General features: G+C 45.2%; 1 protein-coding gene and 1 pseudogene across 5 annotated transcripts; both read left to right on the top strand.

Annotated features, from left to right (window-relative positions):
- The first annotated feature begins 98 nt into the window (after positions 1 to 98).
- On the top strand, positions 99 to 15,921 carry LOC133382453 (zinc finger protein 501-like). 5 transcript variants are annotated; one of them, XM_061622178.1, is made up of 4 exons: positions 99 to 409; positions 3,360 to 3,519; positions 4,262 to 4,388; positions 14,703 to 15,921. In XM_061622178.1, exons 2-4 carry the CDS (start codon positions 3,445 to 3,447, stop codon positions 15,830 to 15,832), a joined length of 1,332 nt encoding a protein of 443 aa, XP_061478162.1. In that variant the 5' UTR covers positions 99 to 409; positions 3,360 to 3,444; the 3' UTR covers positions 15,833 to 15,921. The 5 variants fall into 5 exon arrangements, with proteins under 5 accessions (XP_061478162.1, XP_061478161.1, XP_061478160.1 ...); XM_061622177.1 differs by lacking the exon at positions 99 to 409 and adding an exon at positions 1,347 to 1,454; XM_061622176.1 differs by lacking the exon at positions 99 to 409 and adding an exon at positions 1,470 to 1,563.
- Positions 15,922 to 16,004: 83 nt separating this feature from the next.
- On the top strand, positions 16,005 to 16,123 carry LOC133382581 (5S ribosomal RNA; annotated as a pseudogene).
- The last annotated feature ends 1,024 nt before the right edge of the window (positions 16,124 to 17,147 follow it).

Genomic DNA, 17,147 nt, shown 5'->3' with positions numbered 1-17,147 from the left:
GCTGCAGTTTACTCTTCTTCCCACTAGGGGTACTATAAGATCTGCTGATCTCTGCAGAGAGAGGATGATCCCTTCTTTTTTCAGACCAATAAGGCAGCAGCCCAGGTATCCTATATTCCTTCTGTGGAGGTGGCTCAGTGGCAGCAAGGAGTGTCTTCTCTCATTACCGACAGCAGAAAAGCCACAAGTAAAAGCCAGCCGACTTGCCCCTCCAATCTCTCTTTCTCTCTCCCTCCCCAATTCACCAGCCATTCGCAACCTGGTAGCAGCATCAATAGTGTTGCTTAGTGGACCTACATACAGCAAGAAAGGGTATTGCTGATCACCCCAGAGGTTCCTGGGTCATCCTGTGTCATCTCCCATTTCCCAACACAAGGAGAGGCAGCAACATGTGTGGTTGGTGAATTTGGTAGGTCTGGCTCATTGGGAAGTTGCCGTTCAGGGCTTTTTTACATAAAAAGCGTATTATAGCCCGGAGCGGGTATCGGAACATGGCGCCATCTCTGCTATCTTTTCAGCGCCTTTTGAAGACTTTCCTCTTTCAACAAGCCTCTTAAGTTGAGACCTATCCCAGTCTGTGCCTGTGTTAGAATTGCTTTTAATATGTCTTTTAATAATGTTTTTAACCGTTTTAAAAAAGATGTTTTTAACATTTTTTAAAAAATGTTTTTAACGTTGTTAAAGTGTTTTTAATGTTTCTGTTTGCCGCCCTCAGCTCTGCTGGAAGGAAGGGAGGGTACAAATAAAATAAATAAATAAATAAGGTGCTTACAGATTGACTGCTTCATCATCTGCTCCAGAGTTTTTCCAGGGATTGATGTTAGGCTGACTGGTCTGTAGTTCCTCCTTCTTGCCCTTTTTGAAGATGGGGACAACATTAGCCCTTCTCCAGTCATCTGGCACTTCACCCATCCTCCATGATTTCGCAAAGATAATAGACAGAGGTTCTGAGAGTTCTTCAGCCAGTTCCTTCAATACTCTAGGATGCAGTTCGTCGGGCCCTGGAGGTTTGAACTCGTTGAAAGTGATTAGGTATTTCTTGACCATTTTTCTATCAATCTCAAGCTGCAATCCTGCCCCTTCCACTTCAAGTTTCCTAGGAGGATCATAGACCCTTTTTGGGGAGAAGACTGAGCCGAAGCAGGAATTGAGCACTTCTGTCTTTTCTTTGTCATCTGTTATCATTTTGCCATCCTCATTGAGTAGTTGTGCCACCATTTCTTTTCTCTGTCTTTTACTATGGACATACCTGAAGAAAGCTTTTTTGTTGCTTTTAGTGATTGGCTGCAGCCTGATTGGCTGCAGTCAGGAAGCACAAGGGCATTTCTCAGTGGCTCCCGAGATCCTTTTTCATGCTGATTGGCTCATACATAGGGGCTTGGCTGGGACCCTGCTCCCAAAAAAGCAACCAGTTTATGACTCCAGGCAACCCCGACGACATCCCTGTGATCCAGGTGAGCAAGCAGGTGTCTCTGGAGCCACCAGAAGTAGGGATTTCGGCTGCATGCTTCTTCTAGCCTGCCTGCCCCCAAGTGGAGGGGGTGGCGGCTTCCGCGCAGCAGAGTAAGCCTTGCAATCTGAGCCAATAAAAGAGCGCCCTGGTGAAGATCAGCCTGTTGCCGGGCGAAACTCTCCAGTTGGGAGCGTCTGATGGGATCTGGAAGCGATCCGCTCCCTTCTTCCCCCCCAAACGTCCTTACTCTTTGTGGATTTATGCATGGGTGAATAAAACTGTTTTGTTTGAAACTAAGGGCTACCAGGCCCGGCTCTAGCAGTGAGTGGCCCGGGAATTTAGAGGGGGCCCTCACTGGTCCCAGCGGAATGGGATCTGCTGCTTGTTGCCCCCCCCCAGGCCTCATGTGGGTCAAGGACCTTGAGCTCTGGTTCCTGCCGAGGCGGGAAGGGTTAGCCCCAAGGGGGAGGGGAGGGGTCGCCCTTCCTAATCCGGAAGGAGAAAGACTGAAAGAGCCAGGAGAGGAGGAGGAGGCTGGAGCGCGTGGAGGGAAAAGAGGTGCGACATATTGGGGAGGGGCAAGATTTGCTTTTGGGGGGCCGGGTGGAGGGAGAAGGAGGAGAGAGCTCCCCTCCTCCTCTGGGAATCCACGGAAAGGGGGGGTGATCCATGCGGTCCAGCTGCAAAAGGGGGCAGCTGCTTCCCCTCCTTGCAGACCAGCCCCCTCTCTCCAGGGACGATGTGCAGCTCAGATGGGGGGAGGAAAGGGGGGTCTTGATGCAGAGGAAAGGGCTCTGTTGGGGGGCACATTGGAGAATGCTGTGCTGCTTTTGCGCGCCAAAGCGGGAGGGAGAGACCCATTTAGATTTTGGGTTTCCTCTTAGGCAAGGGAAATGAGGGGTGCTTTTTGGGGGGGGTGAATATTTGGCCTTCTCAATAAACAGCCTGCAGGCAGGAGTCTGTTGGAGGGGGAGGGCAAAGCCGCCTGGTGGATCTCGCCTCCTTGTTCAGGTCTGGCCCAGCTCAGGGGTGCAGAGGGTCTTGGAGACCTTCTGGTAACAAGCAGCTGATAAATAATATTTATTTATTTTTCTTTTCTTTTATTTGTTTATTAAATTTATTAGTCTCTTTTCTACACAAATATGTGCATTCAAAGTGACCTTCAGGTAATAACAATTGAAAGTAAAAGATAAATAAAAAAGTAATAAAATTTATAAAAAAACCAGTGTCTCTGTCCAGCCTCACCATTTGCCTTAGGAACATCCATATTGACAGGAGGGCCTCCTAAGTGCTATCGACAGTCCAAAGTACAATAGCTGACCAATGCTCACAACAACCCTGTGAGGTGGGGCAGGATGAGAGCCTGTCAATAATGTATTGGTTGGAGCAGGGGAGGGCACTGTCCAGCCTGAGGGCCACGTTTCCTCACGAGCTGATCCGCTCTGGGAGCCACTTTACAGCGATGGGCAGGGCCGGAGGTAAGAGCATGTAAAGCAGTGGCTGTGAGTCTGACCTTTCTTTAGGAGGTACGCTGCAGCCATTTAAAAATCAGAAGTTTCTTCAGCACCCCCCCCCATACAGAGAACTCAAGGAGTGGGTCAGAGCACTGGGCTTAGGCTAAGAGGTCTAGGTGTGAAGGCCCAGGAAAAATTCATACTGGGGGTGGTGAAGGAGGTGGGGCCTTTCCAGGCATGGAGGGCAATCTGGAAGAGCCCGAGGAGGGCTCTAAAAGCTATCTAGGACCTGACGGTGAAGACTTTTTGCAGGTCAAACATCCTGAAGGACACTGAGGCTGGAGGAAAGTAACACGGGAAGGAGACACTGAGGCAGGTTGTAATATTTAAACACCTGAGATCCAAATCTGTGTGCAGGATGAAATTCTTCCCCTCCTGTCTCTCCCCTGCAGACACTTGAAAGCCGCTCCTGACTTGAAGGTGCATCGTGGCTGCGGCTGCGAGATCCCCAGATCCGACTCCCCAGCGGGCAGGGCAATGGCCTTAGAGGGACTGTCTGGACTGCCCCTTCTCTGGGGTGGGGTGCAAAGAGCTGCCGGGCAGCCCCCTCAGGTAAAAGAACGATCATTGGGAGTGCCTCTCTCTGTGGGGAGTGGGGAGGAGCTGTGAAAGTATATCCCTTTTTCTCTTTACTTTTGACACTGCCTAAGAAAAGCTGGATCAGGCCAGTGGCCGGTCTAGTCCAGCATCCTGTGCTCACGGTGGCCAATCAGATGCCCCAGTTGGAAGCCCACAAGCAGGACCTGAGCGCAAGAGCAACTCCCCCCACTTGTGATTCTGTTTCATGTGCCTGGCAGAACACGCACGTGCCCACATGTCTTAAAAGACACTCCTGTGCGAGTGAAGTTTCCGTTTGTTACGGGAAACAGCGAAGACATTTAGCTGCAGATTGATCTTAATGCATTCACGCCTTAAAGTGGAAGAAAAGGGGTGTGGAGCACGTCAGTTGGTGTGAAACAGTTTCTGGTTTTACTCATGTCATGAAACAAGAGGGGGTCAGTAAGGGAATAATCTCAGCATGTTCCATTGCCCAGGCTAATATGCACTTGCCACTGGCCTGCTATGTCACGATCCCCAGCATACTGCCTCCGACAGTGGAAGCATCGTGGCTAGCAGCCACCGATAGTGTTATCCTCAATTTATCTAATCCTCTTATAAAGCCATCCAAGTTAGCGGATTTCACTGCAAGATCTAACAGCGACTACAGGGGTGATAAATCAACAAAAGCTCACATGCAATTACTCTGTTACTCCGTGGTGCAAGTTGGAGAAATTATCTCTTCTCCTCCTTCCAGGGTCCGGTGACCTTTGAGGAGGTGGCCGTGGATTTCACGGAGGAGGAGTGGGCTCTTCTGGATCCCGGCCAAAGAGCTCTGCACAGGGAAGTCACGGAGGAGATATACGACATGGTGGCCTCACTAGGTAAGGACACTGGTTTTTTTTCTTGACCGATAAATGTTGAAGGTATGGATTTAGTATTAGTGCCATTTAACCCTCCACTGCAGGGATGCTGTTATGGAAATGGGTGCCTTGGCCCTGGACATTTGGGGAGGGACCGCAGCTCAAGGGGTTAGTACCTGCTTTGCACATGAAAGATTTGGTGGCAGATGCCAGGAAAGGGTTTGTCCACCTCTGATCCTGGGGATCCATTGCTTGTTGCAGTAGACAAGGCTAGTATGCTTTAATGTGGGTTCCTGCACTGAGCAGGGGATTGGACTTGATGGCCTTAGAGGCCCCTTCCAGTGGGAGGAGAGGGCAGATAATTTCACCCTCTGTAGTCTTAAACCCCAGTGGGAAGAGCCACTGCCTCCTCGCTCCAAAGGTCAGCTTTTCTCTCTGAAGCAGGAAGAGGCGGAGACGGCAGTGCAGAATCAAGGTGGGCACAGCTGTGCTTGCGTCTGGCTATGAGCAGGGCTGGTGTCTACCTGGATCCTGCCCGCAAGCATTGGAGCTTGACAAGGCTCACAGCATCCCCAGTAGGGACTGGAAAACATTGCTGTCTTCTATACTTGTTTTGCATTTGCATTGAGGAAGATTCTCTGGTTGTTCCTGATCCATAGTTTTTCCAATAAAAAGCATGGGCGGTTCCTGTGGCCAGGAATTGGCAGAAGTACCTGTTCTTAATGGGGTTGCACTCCCCTCTAAGGACCAGGTGCGTCCTTTGGGGGTGCTCCAGAACCACCTTTGTCACTTGAGGCCCAGGTGACCTCAGTGGCTAGGAGCGCCCATGCTCAGTTTTTGGATAGGAATGGCCTGGCCCAGATTACCCATGCTCTGGTAGCCTCCAAGTTGGACTACTCTAATGTGCTGCACGTGGGGCTGCCCATGAAGAAAGCAGGATAAGGAGATTGCAGAGAAGCTTGATGAATGTTTTGCATCTGTTTTCACAGTGGAGGATATAGGGCAGATCCCTGCACCTTAACTAACTTTTTGCAGGAAGAGAGTATGAGGAACTGAGGCAAACAGCGGTAATGAGAGATGAAGTTCTAGGCTTAACAGACAAAATAAAAATGGATAAATTGCCAGGTCTAGATAGCATGCACTCAAAATGTCTCCAAGAACTCAAATGTGAGATTGTTGATTTTCTAACAAAAATATGTAACCTGTCCCTCAGATCCACCTCCATAGATGAGGACTGGAAAGTGGCCATTGCAACACCAATCTTTCAAAAGGGACCCAATGAGATCCCAGAAATTACAGGCTGGTTAGCTTAATGTCTGTCCCAGGGGAACTGGTTGAAAGTATTGTTAAAGATAAAATAAGCATGCTTATTGAAGAACAAGCCTTGCTGAAGCAGAGCCAGCATGGCTTCTGCAAGGATAAGTTCTGTCTCACAAACCTATTAGAATTCTTTGAGAAACTTTTAGATAGAGGTGATCCAGTGGACATACTGTAGTTGGGCTTTCAAAAAGCTTTCAACAAGGTACCTCACTGAAGACTCGTGCATAAGCGTAGCAGTCATGGAATAAGAAGAGAGGTCCTCTGGTGGATCAGGAATTGGTTAAGTAGCCAGAAGCAGAGAGTAGGAATAAATGGACCGTTCTCCCAGTGGAGGGCTGTACAAAGTGGAGTCCCCCAAGGATTGGTACTGGGACCTGTGCTTTTTAACTCGTTCATAAACAATCTAAAGTTAGGCGTGAACAGTGAGGCTGTTACACAAAGCCTGTTCAGTTAAATAGTATTAGTCAAGCTTTAAAATATACTGTTATACAGTGATATAGTCATGCAATTCTAGACATCCTGTGAAATTTAAGAATGCAACAATGGAAAAGAATGAATAATTCTTTGTTTTAATGTTTTTAGTTACTGTAAACCGCCCAGAGAGCTTCGGCTGTGGGGGGGTATACAAGTATAAATAAATAAACAAATAAATAAATAAATAAGTCTCACCTACTAAGTCCCAGGGCAAAGAAAACTTTGGAGTCTTCCCGTGAAGTAATTGAACGACGAGTGTCCAAGTCCAGGAGACTGGTAAACTGGGGGGCTTAACACACTCCTTTTTTGAGGAGAAAAAGGGACAAATGATGGAGTAAATGACATGTTACCTTGGGAACCTTTCGCACTTCTCAGTCTATAGCCATCTCTCAATTCATTTGCCGATATGCACATCTTTTGCATTACAGGCATCAGTCGGGTGTCAGTTGGAAACAGGAAGGTCAGGAAAGAACTGACAGCTTTTATCATTGTTTTGATGTTATACGCCTGGGAGCTCGGTAGACTTCCCAGCATTAAATAAAAAACCCTCCACTCAAACTGGAGAAAAGAAAATGAAATGGTGCAAGAGCCTCTTAGACTTAGATATTACAAATCAATATGCAATATGGGCTTCTGGCACACAACAGGAAGCTTGCTGTCCCTGGCAGTGGATTTCTGAAGGTCTCTCTTAGTTGCTTTCATCTCCTTTTAATATTGTTACGTTATTTGCTTCAGGTGGCATTTTTGTTTGGCTTATTTTGTATTTTTTAACTGCACACCACTTAGTGCAGGGCTAAGTCTCCCCACGCTTCCCCTTTCAAAGACAAGCCCATGTGAAGCATGCAAGCAGGACTTGAGTGCAACAGTCGCCCTGTTGAGAGCATGGCGGCTGTCTTAAAGCTGCAAAGCACTCAAAGGGGGAAGGAGACGATTCCCCCTCCTACAGCCCATCAGCTGATGAACTGGTGAAAGCCGCCTCGCTCCAGCACAGCAAACATTAAGCTCCTGGTTGTTCCCTTGCCTGCCCCACATCTGACGTCATGCATAATCAGGTATGGGGCAGGTGGGCGTGGTTTCCCTAAAGCAGCCTTGTGAGCCAAACAGGGAGGTCTGGTGGGCCAAGACTGGTCCATGGGTAGGAGGTTCCCCAGTGCAGGCATATGAGATGTTAAAAACACTGAACAGTTTTAAATAAACAAGTAAATCAATACAGTAGGGCCCCACTCATACGGCAGGTTAGGGACCAGACCCCTGCCAAAAAGCACTGAAAAGTGGGGCACAGTGTTGCCCTCTCCCACTGCTCCCCCCCATTTGCTCGCTCACTCACCCTCGTTATGGTGGCAGACTCCCTGCCCAAATCGCAGACAGGGAGCTGCCCACCCACTTGCCGGCCCGCCCGTGGCCGCTCATTCACCCTCTGCCAGCTCCCTGGCTCGCCCTCCCCCCTGCCTGCTCACTCACTCACCTTCCTTACGGTGGCAGTAAATTATATAAATTACTTATATATTATAAATTATTATATATATTTATACAGTATATATAAACATTGTACTGTATAATGTAAGATATGATAACCTTAACTTTTGAAAGTTTGGAAAATAGCCATAATACAGTACAGAGAGACGCAGAACGCACAAATGCTGAATCAGACTGAATCACCAAAAATGGCGCCTGACGCCCTCCTCGGACTCAGCTGCTGAGAGCGTTGTCAGAGCTTGGAAACGTTCCTTTTTTGAACTACAACTCCCATCAACCCAACTGTAGTTTTAAAAAGGAACATTTCCAAGCTCTGACAACGCTCTCAGCAGCTGAGTCCAAGGAGGGTGTCGGGCACCATCAATTTGTGCACTCAGCGTCTCTCTGCATTCTGGCTATTTTCCGCTGCAAAAACGGAACAAGCGCTGAACATATGGAACGTGGATAAAATTCAAAACTGCCGCATTAGCAAAGCGCCGAGAAGCGAAGTACCGGAAAGCAGGGCCGTAAAGGTGCCCGACTCTAAAGGTGTCTGACTCTGCTTATTTACCACGGCATCCTCTTGGCCCTGATCATACCTTTCCTGAACGGTGGTATATGTTCCAGTGGAGCTTCTAATATTGTGTTTTTAAACAGCTCCCAAGCATTTTGGAATAATTTGTTCCCCTTGACTTTGCCTTTCAACCTCCTTTTTACCATTCTCCTCATTTTTGAGAAGTTTCTTCCTTTGAATGTGATCGTGTGGGGTTTTCTTGGCCATTTGCATGTATGTTTAATTTAATGGTACTATGATCACTGCTCCCAGTTGGTTCACCAACACATCTCACACCAGATCCTGAGCGCCATTTCAGATTAAGTCCAAGGTGACCCTCATCTGTTCAGTTCACGGACCAACTGCTTTAGGACATAGTCATTCAGGGAATCTCACCTGTCTGTGTGAAGGGAGCTGAAGTCACCCATTACTACAGCATAACTTCTTTTGGGTGCTTCATCTCAGGATCTCCCTGAACATTTTGATCAGGGGAATCACAGCACATCCCCATTATGAAATTATTCTTGGGGCCTGGTATTGCCACCCACAATCATTCTTTCCCACCCTTCCTCTGAAAGGGCCCAGGGAAGCATGATGGCTATGTGCCACCTCTCGATTCAGGGGAAGCATAGCTGCAGACGGATGTTGTCTTTATGTCCTCCTTGTGGACTTCCCATACTGATCTACCTAGGCACTGTGAGGATGCTGGACTAGATAGGCTGCGATCTGATCCTGCAGGGCTGTTCTTATGAAGAGGAGGGGTGGTGTCCAGGTTGAGCTTGCCTTTCCCTCTTCTGAGAAATCTCCCAAATTAAGATAGGTGAATTGTTTTCCGTTGTCCCACTCAGCTGAGCTTGATATACAGTTACCTATTCACAACATTTACTTATTTCTTAGATCTATGTCCCAGCAGGATCTCAAGTTGCAATGAGATCCCCAGAAGATCTAGGACCCTGCCTCTTTTGCTTTTGGGAGGGGGCCATGGCAATGGGTGTACATGTAATGCCTGGACAATTTGGATTCAGAGTGAACTAGCTTCAAAGAAAGAAATATGCAATTTGGGCTTCATCTCCACACTTGAAGGTAAAGAACCAGTTGGACAGGGCTCTGAGGAAGGGGAGAGATCAGCAGGTATGGATTTGAAGAATATCTTGGGAAAGGTTGTAATGGGAACAATACGATGATGCAATACCTGTGGCTAAATTGAAAGGTTGCCAGTGAATTGTACACCCTGCTGTGTGTTGACTGGTAAGGAGTTCCCCTTACAGTTCAGAGCATCATCTCAAATTTGTATAGTGTTGATTCCATACAACTTCCCGTGTTCCTATATTTCTCTCTGACCACCTCTTCTGACTGCAATCAAATTCATAGGAATCAGTGTCCAGTTTCAACCTTGCGGCATGTCTCTTACCCATCTTCTTACTGCATATTGTTTTAGAGTACATCTCAGTTGTATCACAGTAGCAGAAAAGACAAGACACATCTGGGCCTAGTGACATGAAGTGCGATATGGACCTGAGAGGAATTCATGTTGTGTGACACTGCAGAATATTCAGATAACCTTGATTTCAGCTGGGCATAGAAACAGAAAGGGGGAGAATTGTGGAGATGCAGAAACCAAGAAGCAACTAATTGGGCTTGATTTATGATGAGATCCTTTGTCTTTGCCTTGAAATTTCAATGTGATTATCTTCCTCCCTCCTGCCCCTCAACAGATGAGGAGCAGATGAACTAGAATTATAGGGAACCACAGATGATGTCACTGGTAACATTGGCTAAGCGTGAAGCACAAAAAGAGACGTTTGGAAATCACAGGGGACCAAAAAAGTCTGAAAAAAAACCAGTCCAAGAATGGGAGGATGAAATCTTCTACTCAGACTTTGCATCAAAGAACCCACACAGGGGAGAAGCTGTTTAAATACATGTGGTGTGGAAAGAGCTTCAGTAACAGCAGTCACCTTACTTTACATGAAAGAACACATGAGAGAAACCATTTGAATGTGTGGAAAGATCTTCAGTCGGAATGATATCCTTACTTCACATCACAGAACACACAGAGGGGAGAAACCATTTCAATGCATGGAGTGTGGAAAGATCTTCATTGCGAACATTACCCTTACTAAACATCAATGAACACGCACAGAGGAGAAACCATTTCAATTCATGGAGTGTGGAAAGAGCTTTACTGTGAGCAGTAAACTTATGGTACATCACAGAACACAAACAGGAGAAAAGCCATTTAAATGCATGGAGTGTGGAAAGAGCTTCAGTTGAAAGGATTCCCTTAGTGTACATGAAAGAACCCACGCAGGGGAGAAACCCTTTAAATGCCTCGAGTGCGGAAAGAGCTTCAGTCAGAATTATTCCCTTACTTCACATCAAAGAATCCACAAAGAGGAGAAACCATTTGAATGCATGGAGTGTGAAAAGAATTTCAGTAAGAGAAGTAACTTCACATCAATAAACACACATAGGGGAGAACAAATTTGAATGTGTGAAGTGTGGAAAGAACTTCAGCAGTTCTGCAAGCAGTAAACTTAAGGTACATCACAGAACACACCTAGGGGAGAAACCATATAAATGCATTCTATGTGGAAAAAGTTTCAGTCGGAATGATTCCCTTACTTTACATCAAAGAACTCATACAGGGGAGAAGCCATTTGAATGCCTGGAGTGTGGAAAGAGCTTCAATGTGAGCAGTAAACTTAAGGTACATCGCAGAACACACATGGAGAGAAAGCATTTAAATGTCTGGAGTGTGGAAAGAGCTTCAGTGTGAGCAGCAAACTTAAAGCACATCACAAAACACACACAGGAAAAACCATTGAAATGCACGCAGTGTGGAAAAACCTTCAGTAAGAATTGTCACCTTACTTTACATGAAAGAATGCACGTAGGGGAGAAACTATGTAAATGAATGGAATGCAGAATAAACTTCAGTGTGAGCCTTACTCTACGTGTTTAAAGTAGAGGACTGGTGGAACTTAGGTGGACCAATGTAGTATTTAGCAATGGTAAATGTGTAGTTAAGTTTAATCTTACAGTCTACCAAAGATTACAATCCTGTACCACTTGGGACCAGGATACCTAGATCATCTCTTATATATCCAACCAATCACTGCAATGTGCAGGAGAGGGCCTCTTGCATGTAACATCTCATCAGGACATCCATTCTGTATGGCATAGGAACTGATCTTTACTGTGGTGGCATCTAGCCTTTGGAACTCCTTCCCATTACATATCAGACAGGCGCCGTCTCTATTTTCATTTGGGTGCCTATTGAAGATCTTCCTTTTTTCAACCAACCTCTTAAAATGGACATATTTATCCCAGCCTCTATTTCTGTTAAATTTTAAAAAAGGTTTTAAATCATTTTGATGTATGAAATGTTGTTATTGGCATTTTTGAGAGGAAGCACCCAAATTAGGAAATGTTGTAGTATTGAGGGACTTTGAACTACCCTCACATAGACAGGGTGTTCCAGTCATGACATGGAAGTAAAATTTCTACATCTCTTCAATGACTGTGCCCTAGAACAGTTGGTGATGGAACCGACGTAGGTTCTTATGTAGCAACTTCCCTATGAGGAAATATTGCACATAGAGAAAAGTTTTTCTCCCTCTCTTTGATGGCTTTAAAAGGGGTTAGACAAATTCATGTCTCCGTGCGGGGAGGCAGCACGCTTGTGAATACCAGTGGCTGGAAACGGCAGGAGGGAAGAGTGCGCTCAAGTCCTGCTTATGAGCTTCCCGTGGGCATCTGGTTGGCCACTGTGAGAAAAAGATGCTGCAGGGGATGGCGCATTGGCCTGACCCAGCAGGCTCTTCTTCTGTTCTTAAATAGTTCCTTCACTTTATTTTCCCAGGTAAGCATAGTATCCTGTTGTTATTTTGATGTATACGGGCTTTTGATTTTCCTTTAATTTTTTTTTGTGGATTATGTTAATATCTTTTGTAAACTGACATGCATTCAGTTCCTGTATTCCTTTCGGCACCTGCTTAAAACCTTTTGGTTTACCCAAGTCTATCCATATAAACAGATGTTGTGTTTAATTTTTTTTAGTTGTTTTGTTTTAAAATGTTTCTAATGACTTGTTTTTAACTCTTTAATTGATAATTTAATTTTTTCTTTGTAAACCGCTCAGAAGTGTTTACAATCAAGCGGTATATAAATTTTGTGAAATAAATAAAATAAAAGAAAAATTTACTGTTCTGCTGATATTTGAAAATCGCACTTTCTGAAACTATGAGAACAGAAAACACAGCCATCCTTCAAAACCTGCACTTACTTGAATTTTGCAATGTAGTTTGCCAACCAGACCCTTTTCAATCAGGCTTCAGGCCTGGTCATGGGACAGAGACTGCCCTGGTCGCCCTGCTTGATGACCTACGCCAGGCATCGAACAGGGGGAGTGCATCCCTTTTAGTGCTGCTGGACCTCTCGGCGGCCTTTGATACCATCGATCATGGTATCCTTCTGAGCTGTCTTCCTGGGATGGGTCTTACAGGCACTGTTTTACAGTAGCTCCATTCCTACCTCATGGACAGAACCCAGAAGGTGGTGCTGGGAGACTACTGCTTGGCCCCCTGGCCATTGGCCTACGGGGTACCTCAGGGTTCCATTTTGTCTCCCATGCTCTTTAACATTTATATGAAACCACTGGGAGAAGTCATCCAGAGATTTGGAGTGCAATGTCATCAATATGCTGATGACACTCAACTCTATCTCTCCCTTCCATCTGATGGCAAGATGGGACTGTTTGTCCTGAACAGGTGCCTGGAGGCTGTGAAGGGCTGGATGTGGGCAAACAAACTGAAACTTAATCCAGACAAGACGGAAGAGTTGCTGGCCAAGGGAAAAACTGCCCTAGGGATAGGGTTGCAACCTGTTCTCGATGGGGTTGCACGCCTCTTGAAGAAGCAGGTACTCAGTCTGGGAGTTCTTCTGGATCCTGCCCTGCTGCTGGAATATCAGGTGGCTGCGGTAGCCAGGGGGGCTTTTGGCCATCTCAAAATGGTCTACCACCTGCGTCCATTCCCGGAAGCATCTGACTTGGCCACGGTGACACATGCATTGGTGACATTGAGGCTTGATTACTGTAACGCACTCTATGCCTTTGAAAATGGTTTGGAAATTGCAGTTGGTTCAAAATGCAATAGCCAGAATGTTAACTGGAGCACGGCGCAGGGAGCATATCACCCTTGTGCTTTATCGACTCCACTGGCTCCCAATTTGTTTCCAGGCCCAATTCAAAGTGCTGGTTTTGACCTGTAAAGCCCTAAATGGCCGTGGACCGGTTAACTTAAGGGACCGCTTACGTCCATATGTTCCTAGCCTGCATCTAAGATCATCTACCTCCGTTCTTCTCTGCATGCCTGGAATGAAAGAAGTTAGATTGACAGGCATGCGGGAGAGAGCCTTTTCAATTGTGGCTCCCAGACTTTGGAATTCCCTGCCCCAAGAAGCCCGCTTTGCTCCCTCCCTGATGGCCTTCCGGAAACTTGTCAAAACTATTTTGTTCCGGAGAGCCTTTGGTTGGGACTGACGGGTCAGCCTGACACTGGTTTAAGCTTTTTATTCTTCATTTTTAAATCTTAAGTTCTTTTAGTCTCACGTTTTTATACGTGCATGCACATATATGTATGGATATACAGAATTGCATTTTATGTATGTATGTGCATAATGCATTTTATGTATTTTAATAGTATTTTATGCATTTTAATCTACTGTAATGTTTTGTGTTTTTATTGTAGCCACCCTGAGTGCCCTGTTGCAGGGTAGAAGGGCGGGATAGAAATATTTTAAATAAATAAATAAACCAATGTTTGCAAAAATGATATATTAGGAGAAAGTGTGCATGAATGAATATATGAGTCAAAATAACATGCAAAATGCATTATGTGACAAGAAACGGCTGGCAAAAATGTGTACATTAGTCAACTCTCTACAAAAATGAGGATGATTTGTTAAAAAATCAGAAATTAATGCCGAAATGTGGGGAATCAATTTAATATGTTCGTCTTCTGCTGATATATTGTAAGAGTAATTTTCCAAGCCAGTATTATTCTCCTAGAAAAAGGAGGATGATTTGTTAAAAAATCAGAAATTAATGCCGAAATGTGGGGAATGAATTTAATTTGTTCGTCTTCTGCTGATATATTGTAAGAGTAATTTTCCAAGCCAGTATTATTCTCCTAGAAAAAGTAATTTCATTTCTGCATTCCTTTTCCCCTTAACCCCACTTCTTACATTATTTTAGAAATATATCTCCATTGTATCACAGTAGAAGGAAAAACAAGACACCTCTGGGCCTAGTGATACGAAGTGGAATATGGACCTGAGAGGAATTCATGTTGTGTGACGCTGTAGAATATTCAGATAACCTTGGTTTCAGCTGGGCATAGAAACAGAAAGGGGGAGAACTGTGGAGATGGAAAAATTGAGAAGTAGCTTGTTGGGCTTGATCTGTAATGTGATCCTTTGTCTTTGCCTTGAAATTCCAACATTATTTTTTTCTCCCTCTTCCCCCTCAGCAAATGATGTGCAGAAGAATGAGAATTATAGGGAACCACCGATGGTGTCACTGGTAAGATTGGCCAAGTGTGAACCAAAAAAAGAGATGTTTGGAAATCACAGGGGACCCAAAACATCTGAAAGGAACCAGTCAAAGAATGGAAGGAAGAAATTCTCTGTTTCTCAGATTTTGCATCAAAGAATCCACACAGAGAAGAAGCTGTTTAAATGCACAGAGTGTGGAAAGAGCTTCTGTCAGAATTATTCCCTTACTTCACATCAAACAACCCATGCAGGGGATAAACCCTTTAAATGCATGGAGTGTGGAAAAGATTTCAGTAAGAGAAGTAACTTAACTTCACATCAACGAACACACACAGGGGAGAAGAGATTTGAATGCGTGGAGTGTGGGAAAAGATTCAGCGCTAGCAGTAAACTTAAGGTACATCACAGAATACACACAGGGGAGAAACCTTTTAAATGCACAGACTGTGGAAAAGGTTTTAGAGTGAGCAGTCATATTACCGTACATCTACGAACACACACGGGGGAGAAACCATTTAAATGTATGGAGTGTGGAAAGAGTTTTAGTAAGAGTGGTAACCTTACTTCACATCGCAGAACACACACCGGGGAGAGACCATTTAAATGCAAGGAGTGCGGAAAGTGTTTTATTCGAAATGATCTTTTAACTTCACATCAAATAACCCACACAGGTGAGAAACCCTTTAAATGCAGGGAGTGTGGAAAGAATTTCAGTGCGAAACGTAGCCTGACTGAACATCGACGAACCCACACAGGGGATAAACCATTTCAATGCATGCAGTGTGGAAAGAGCTTTACTGTGAGCAGTAAACTTATGGTACATCACAGAACACACACAGGGGAGAAACCATTTCAATGCATGGAGTGTGGAAAGAGGTTTACTGTGAGAAGTAAACTTACGGTACATAACAGAACACACAGAGGGGAGAAACCATTTCAATGCATGGAGTGTGGAAAGAGCTTCAGTCGAAAGTATTCCCTTACTGTACATGAAAGAACCCACACAAGGGAGAAACCCTTTAAGTGCATGGAGTGTGGAAAGAGCTTCAGTGTGAGCAGTGCACTTAATGTACATCAGAGAATGCACGGGGGAGAGACCATTTAGACATGGTGAGTGGAAAGAGTTTCAGTGAGAAACGTAACTTTACATGAAAGAGAGAAACTGTAAATGAATGGAATGTGTAATAAACAAGTGTGAGCCTTACTCTATGTCTTTAAAGTAGGGGACTGGTGGAATTTAGGTGACCAATGCATTTACCAATGTTAAGTATGTAGTTGCCAATGGCCGTACTGCACGGAACACGCCCAATCTTATCTGCTCTCGGAAGCTGAGCAGGGTTAGGCCTGGTTAGTACTTGGATGGGAAACCGACTAGGAATACCGGGTGCTGTAGGCTTAGAGGAAGGCAATGGTAAACCACCTCTGAATACTTCTTGCCATGAAAACCCTATGAATATATCCAAGGATCAGTCTGAAGTTGGCTTAGTTGAGGGCTTTATTGAGCATGGATACAGCCTACTCTGGAATCAAGATTTGATAATGATGTCATGTATGATGTCACAAGCAGGATGAGCTCCAGGTCTTGATGAAGTGGGATACAGTGAACAGTCAGACCCAAGCTTAATACTCTCAAGGTGGATCTCTGTAACAGGTGATGAAAAGGTTAATTTCTGGGTGATATTCCCTTTCAACATTCATTCTTTCAGGTGGCCGAGTAAGATTGTCTTCCAGGGTAAGGTCTTCCGTAAGTGACTGTGGAGGCCAATTCTGGAGAAGGTTTCTGAATGACTTCTTGTGGCCTCACTTATGCCAAGAACATACCAGCCTTTGGGTGCCCTTGGCATGTAATGGTCCAATGGTGTTATTTTGTAATTGGCAAGAAGCACTTGACTACTAAATAAGAGCTAAGAAGCTGCCCTCAGAAACTGACAGAGCCCAAGCCCTGGAGGGCTGCATTCCATCAAATCAGAGCTTCAGAGGAAACACGTCGCCCTGCAGACCAGGGTTTTTAAACAGATGTTTTGTTTTAATATATTTCAAAGTCTGTTTTAGATGTTTTAGAGTGTTGTTTTTATTTGCTGCCCTGCGCTCCCATGGGGAGGAAGGGCAGGATATAAATTTTAATATAAGAACTTTTAACCCTTTCTTCTATTCCGGATAGTAAGCAAGTAAAACTAATGTAAGCCTCTTTATTTTTACTTTTGCAAATGTCATATTATGGTTATTTCCGCTCCCCTAGTCACCTGCTGGAAGCAAAGGTGGGGCTGGGTTTGGGGGAGGTGGCTGCTCAGCCTGAAGATGGCCATGGGTCAACCAGGGGTGTGGTTGTCCAAGGTCTCAGGGGGTCTTGGACCTCTTACATTTTGGGGAGCAGGGTCCCAATGTCTCCAGCATCAGCATGAAAGGGGAGTGTGTGAGCC

The sequence above is a fragment of the Rhineura floridana genome, chromosome 3 (assembly GCF_030035675.1).
Source record: "Rhineura floridana isolate rRhiFlo1 chromosome 3, rRhiFlo1.hap2, whole genome shotgun sequence".
Taxonomy (NCBI): Eukaryota; Metazoa; Chordata; class Lepidosauria; order Squamata; family Rhineuridae; genus Rhineura; species Rhineura floridana.
The sequence above is the reverse complement of the archived record's forward strand: the minus strand, read 5'-3'. Positions and strand labels throughout refer to the sequence as shown.

Excerpts from the sequence above, each read along its gene's own strand:
- LOC133382453 (XM_061622175.1), top strand. The coding sequence starts at position 1,651 with ATGGGATCTGGAAGCGATCCGCTCCCTTCTTCCCCCCCAAACGTCCTT. Across the intron at positions 1,722-3,359 it reads CTTTGTGGATTTATGCATGG|ACACTTGAAAGCCGCTCCTG; the intron begins GTGAATAAAACT and ends TCTCCCCTGCAG. Across the intron at positions 4,389-14,702 it reads CGACATGGTGGCCTCACTAG|CAAATGATGTGCAGAAGAAT; the intron begins GTAAGGACACTG and ends CTTCCCCCTCAG.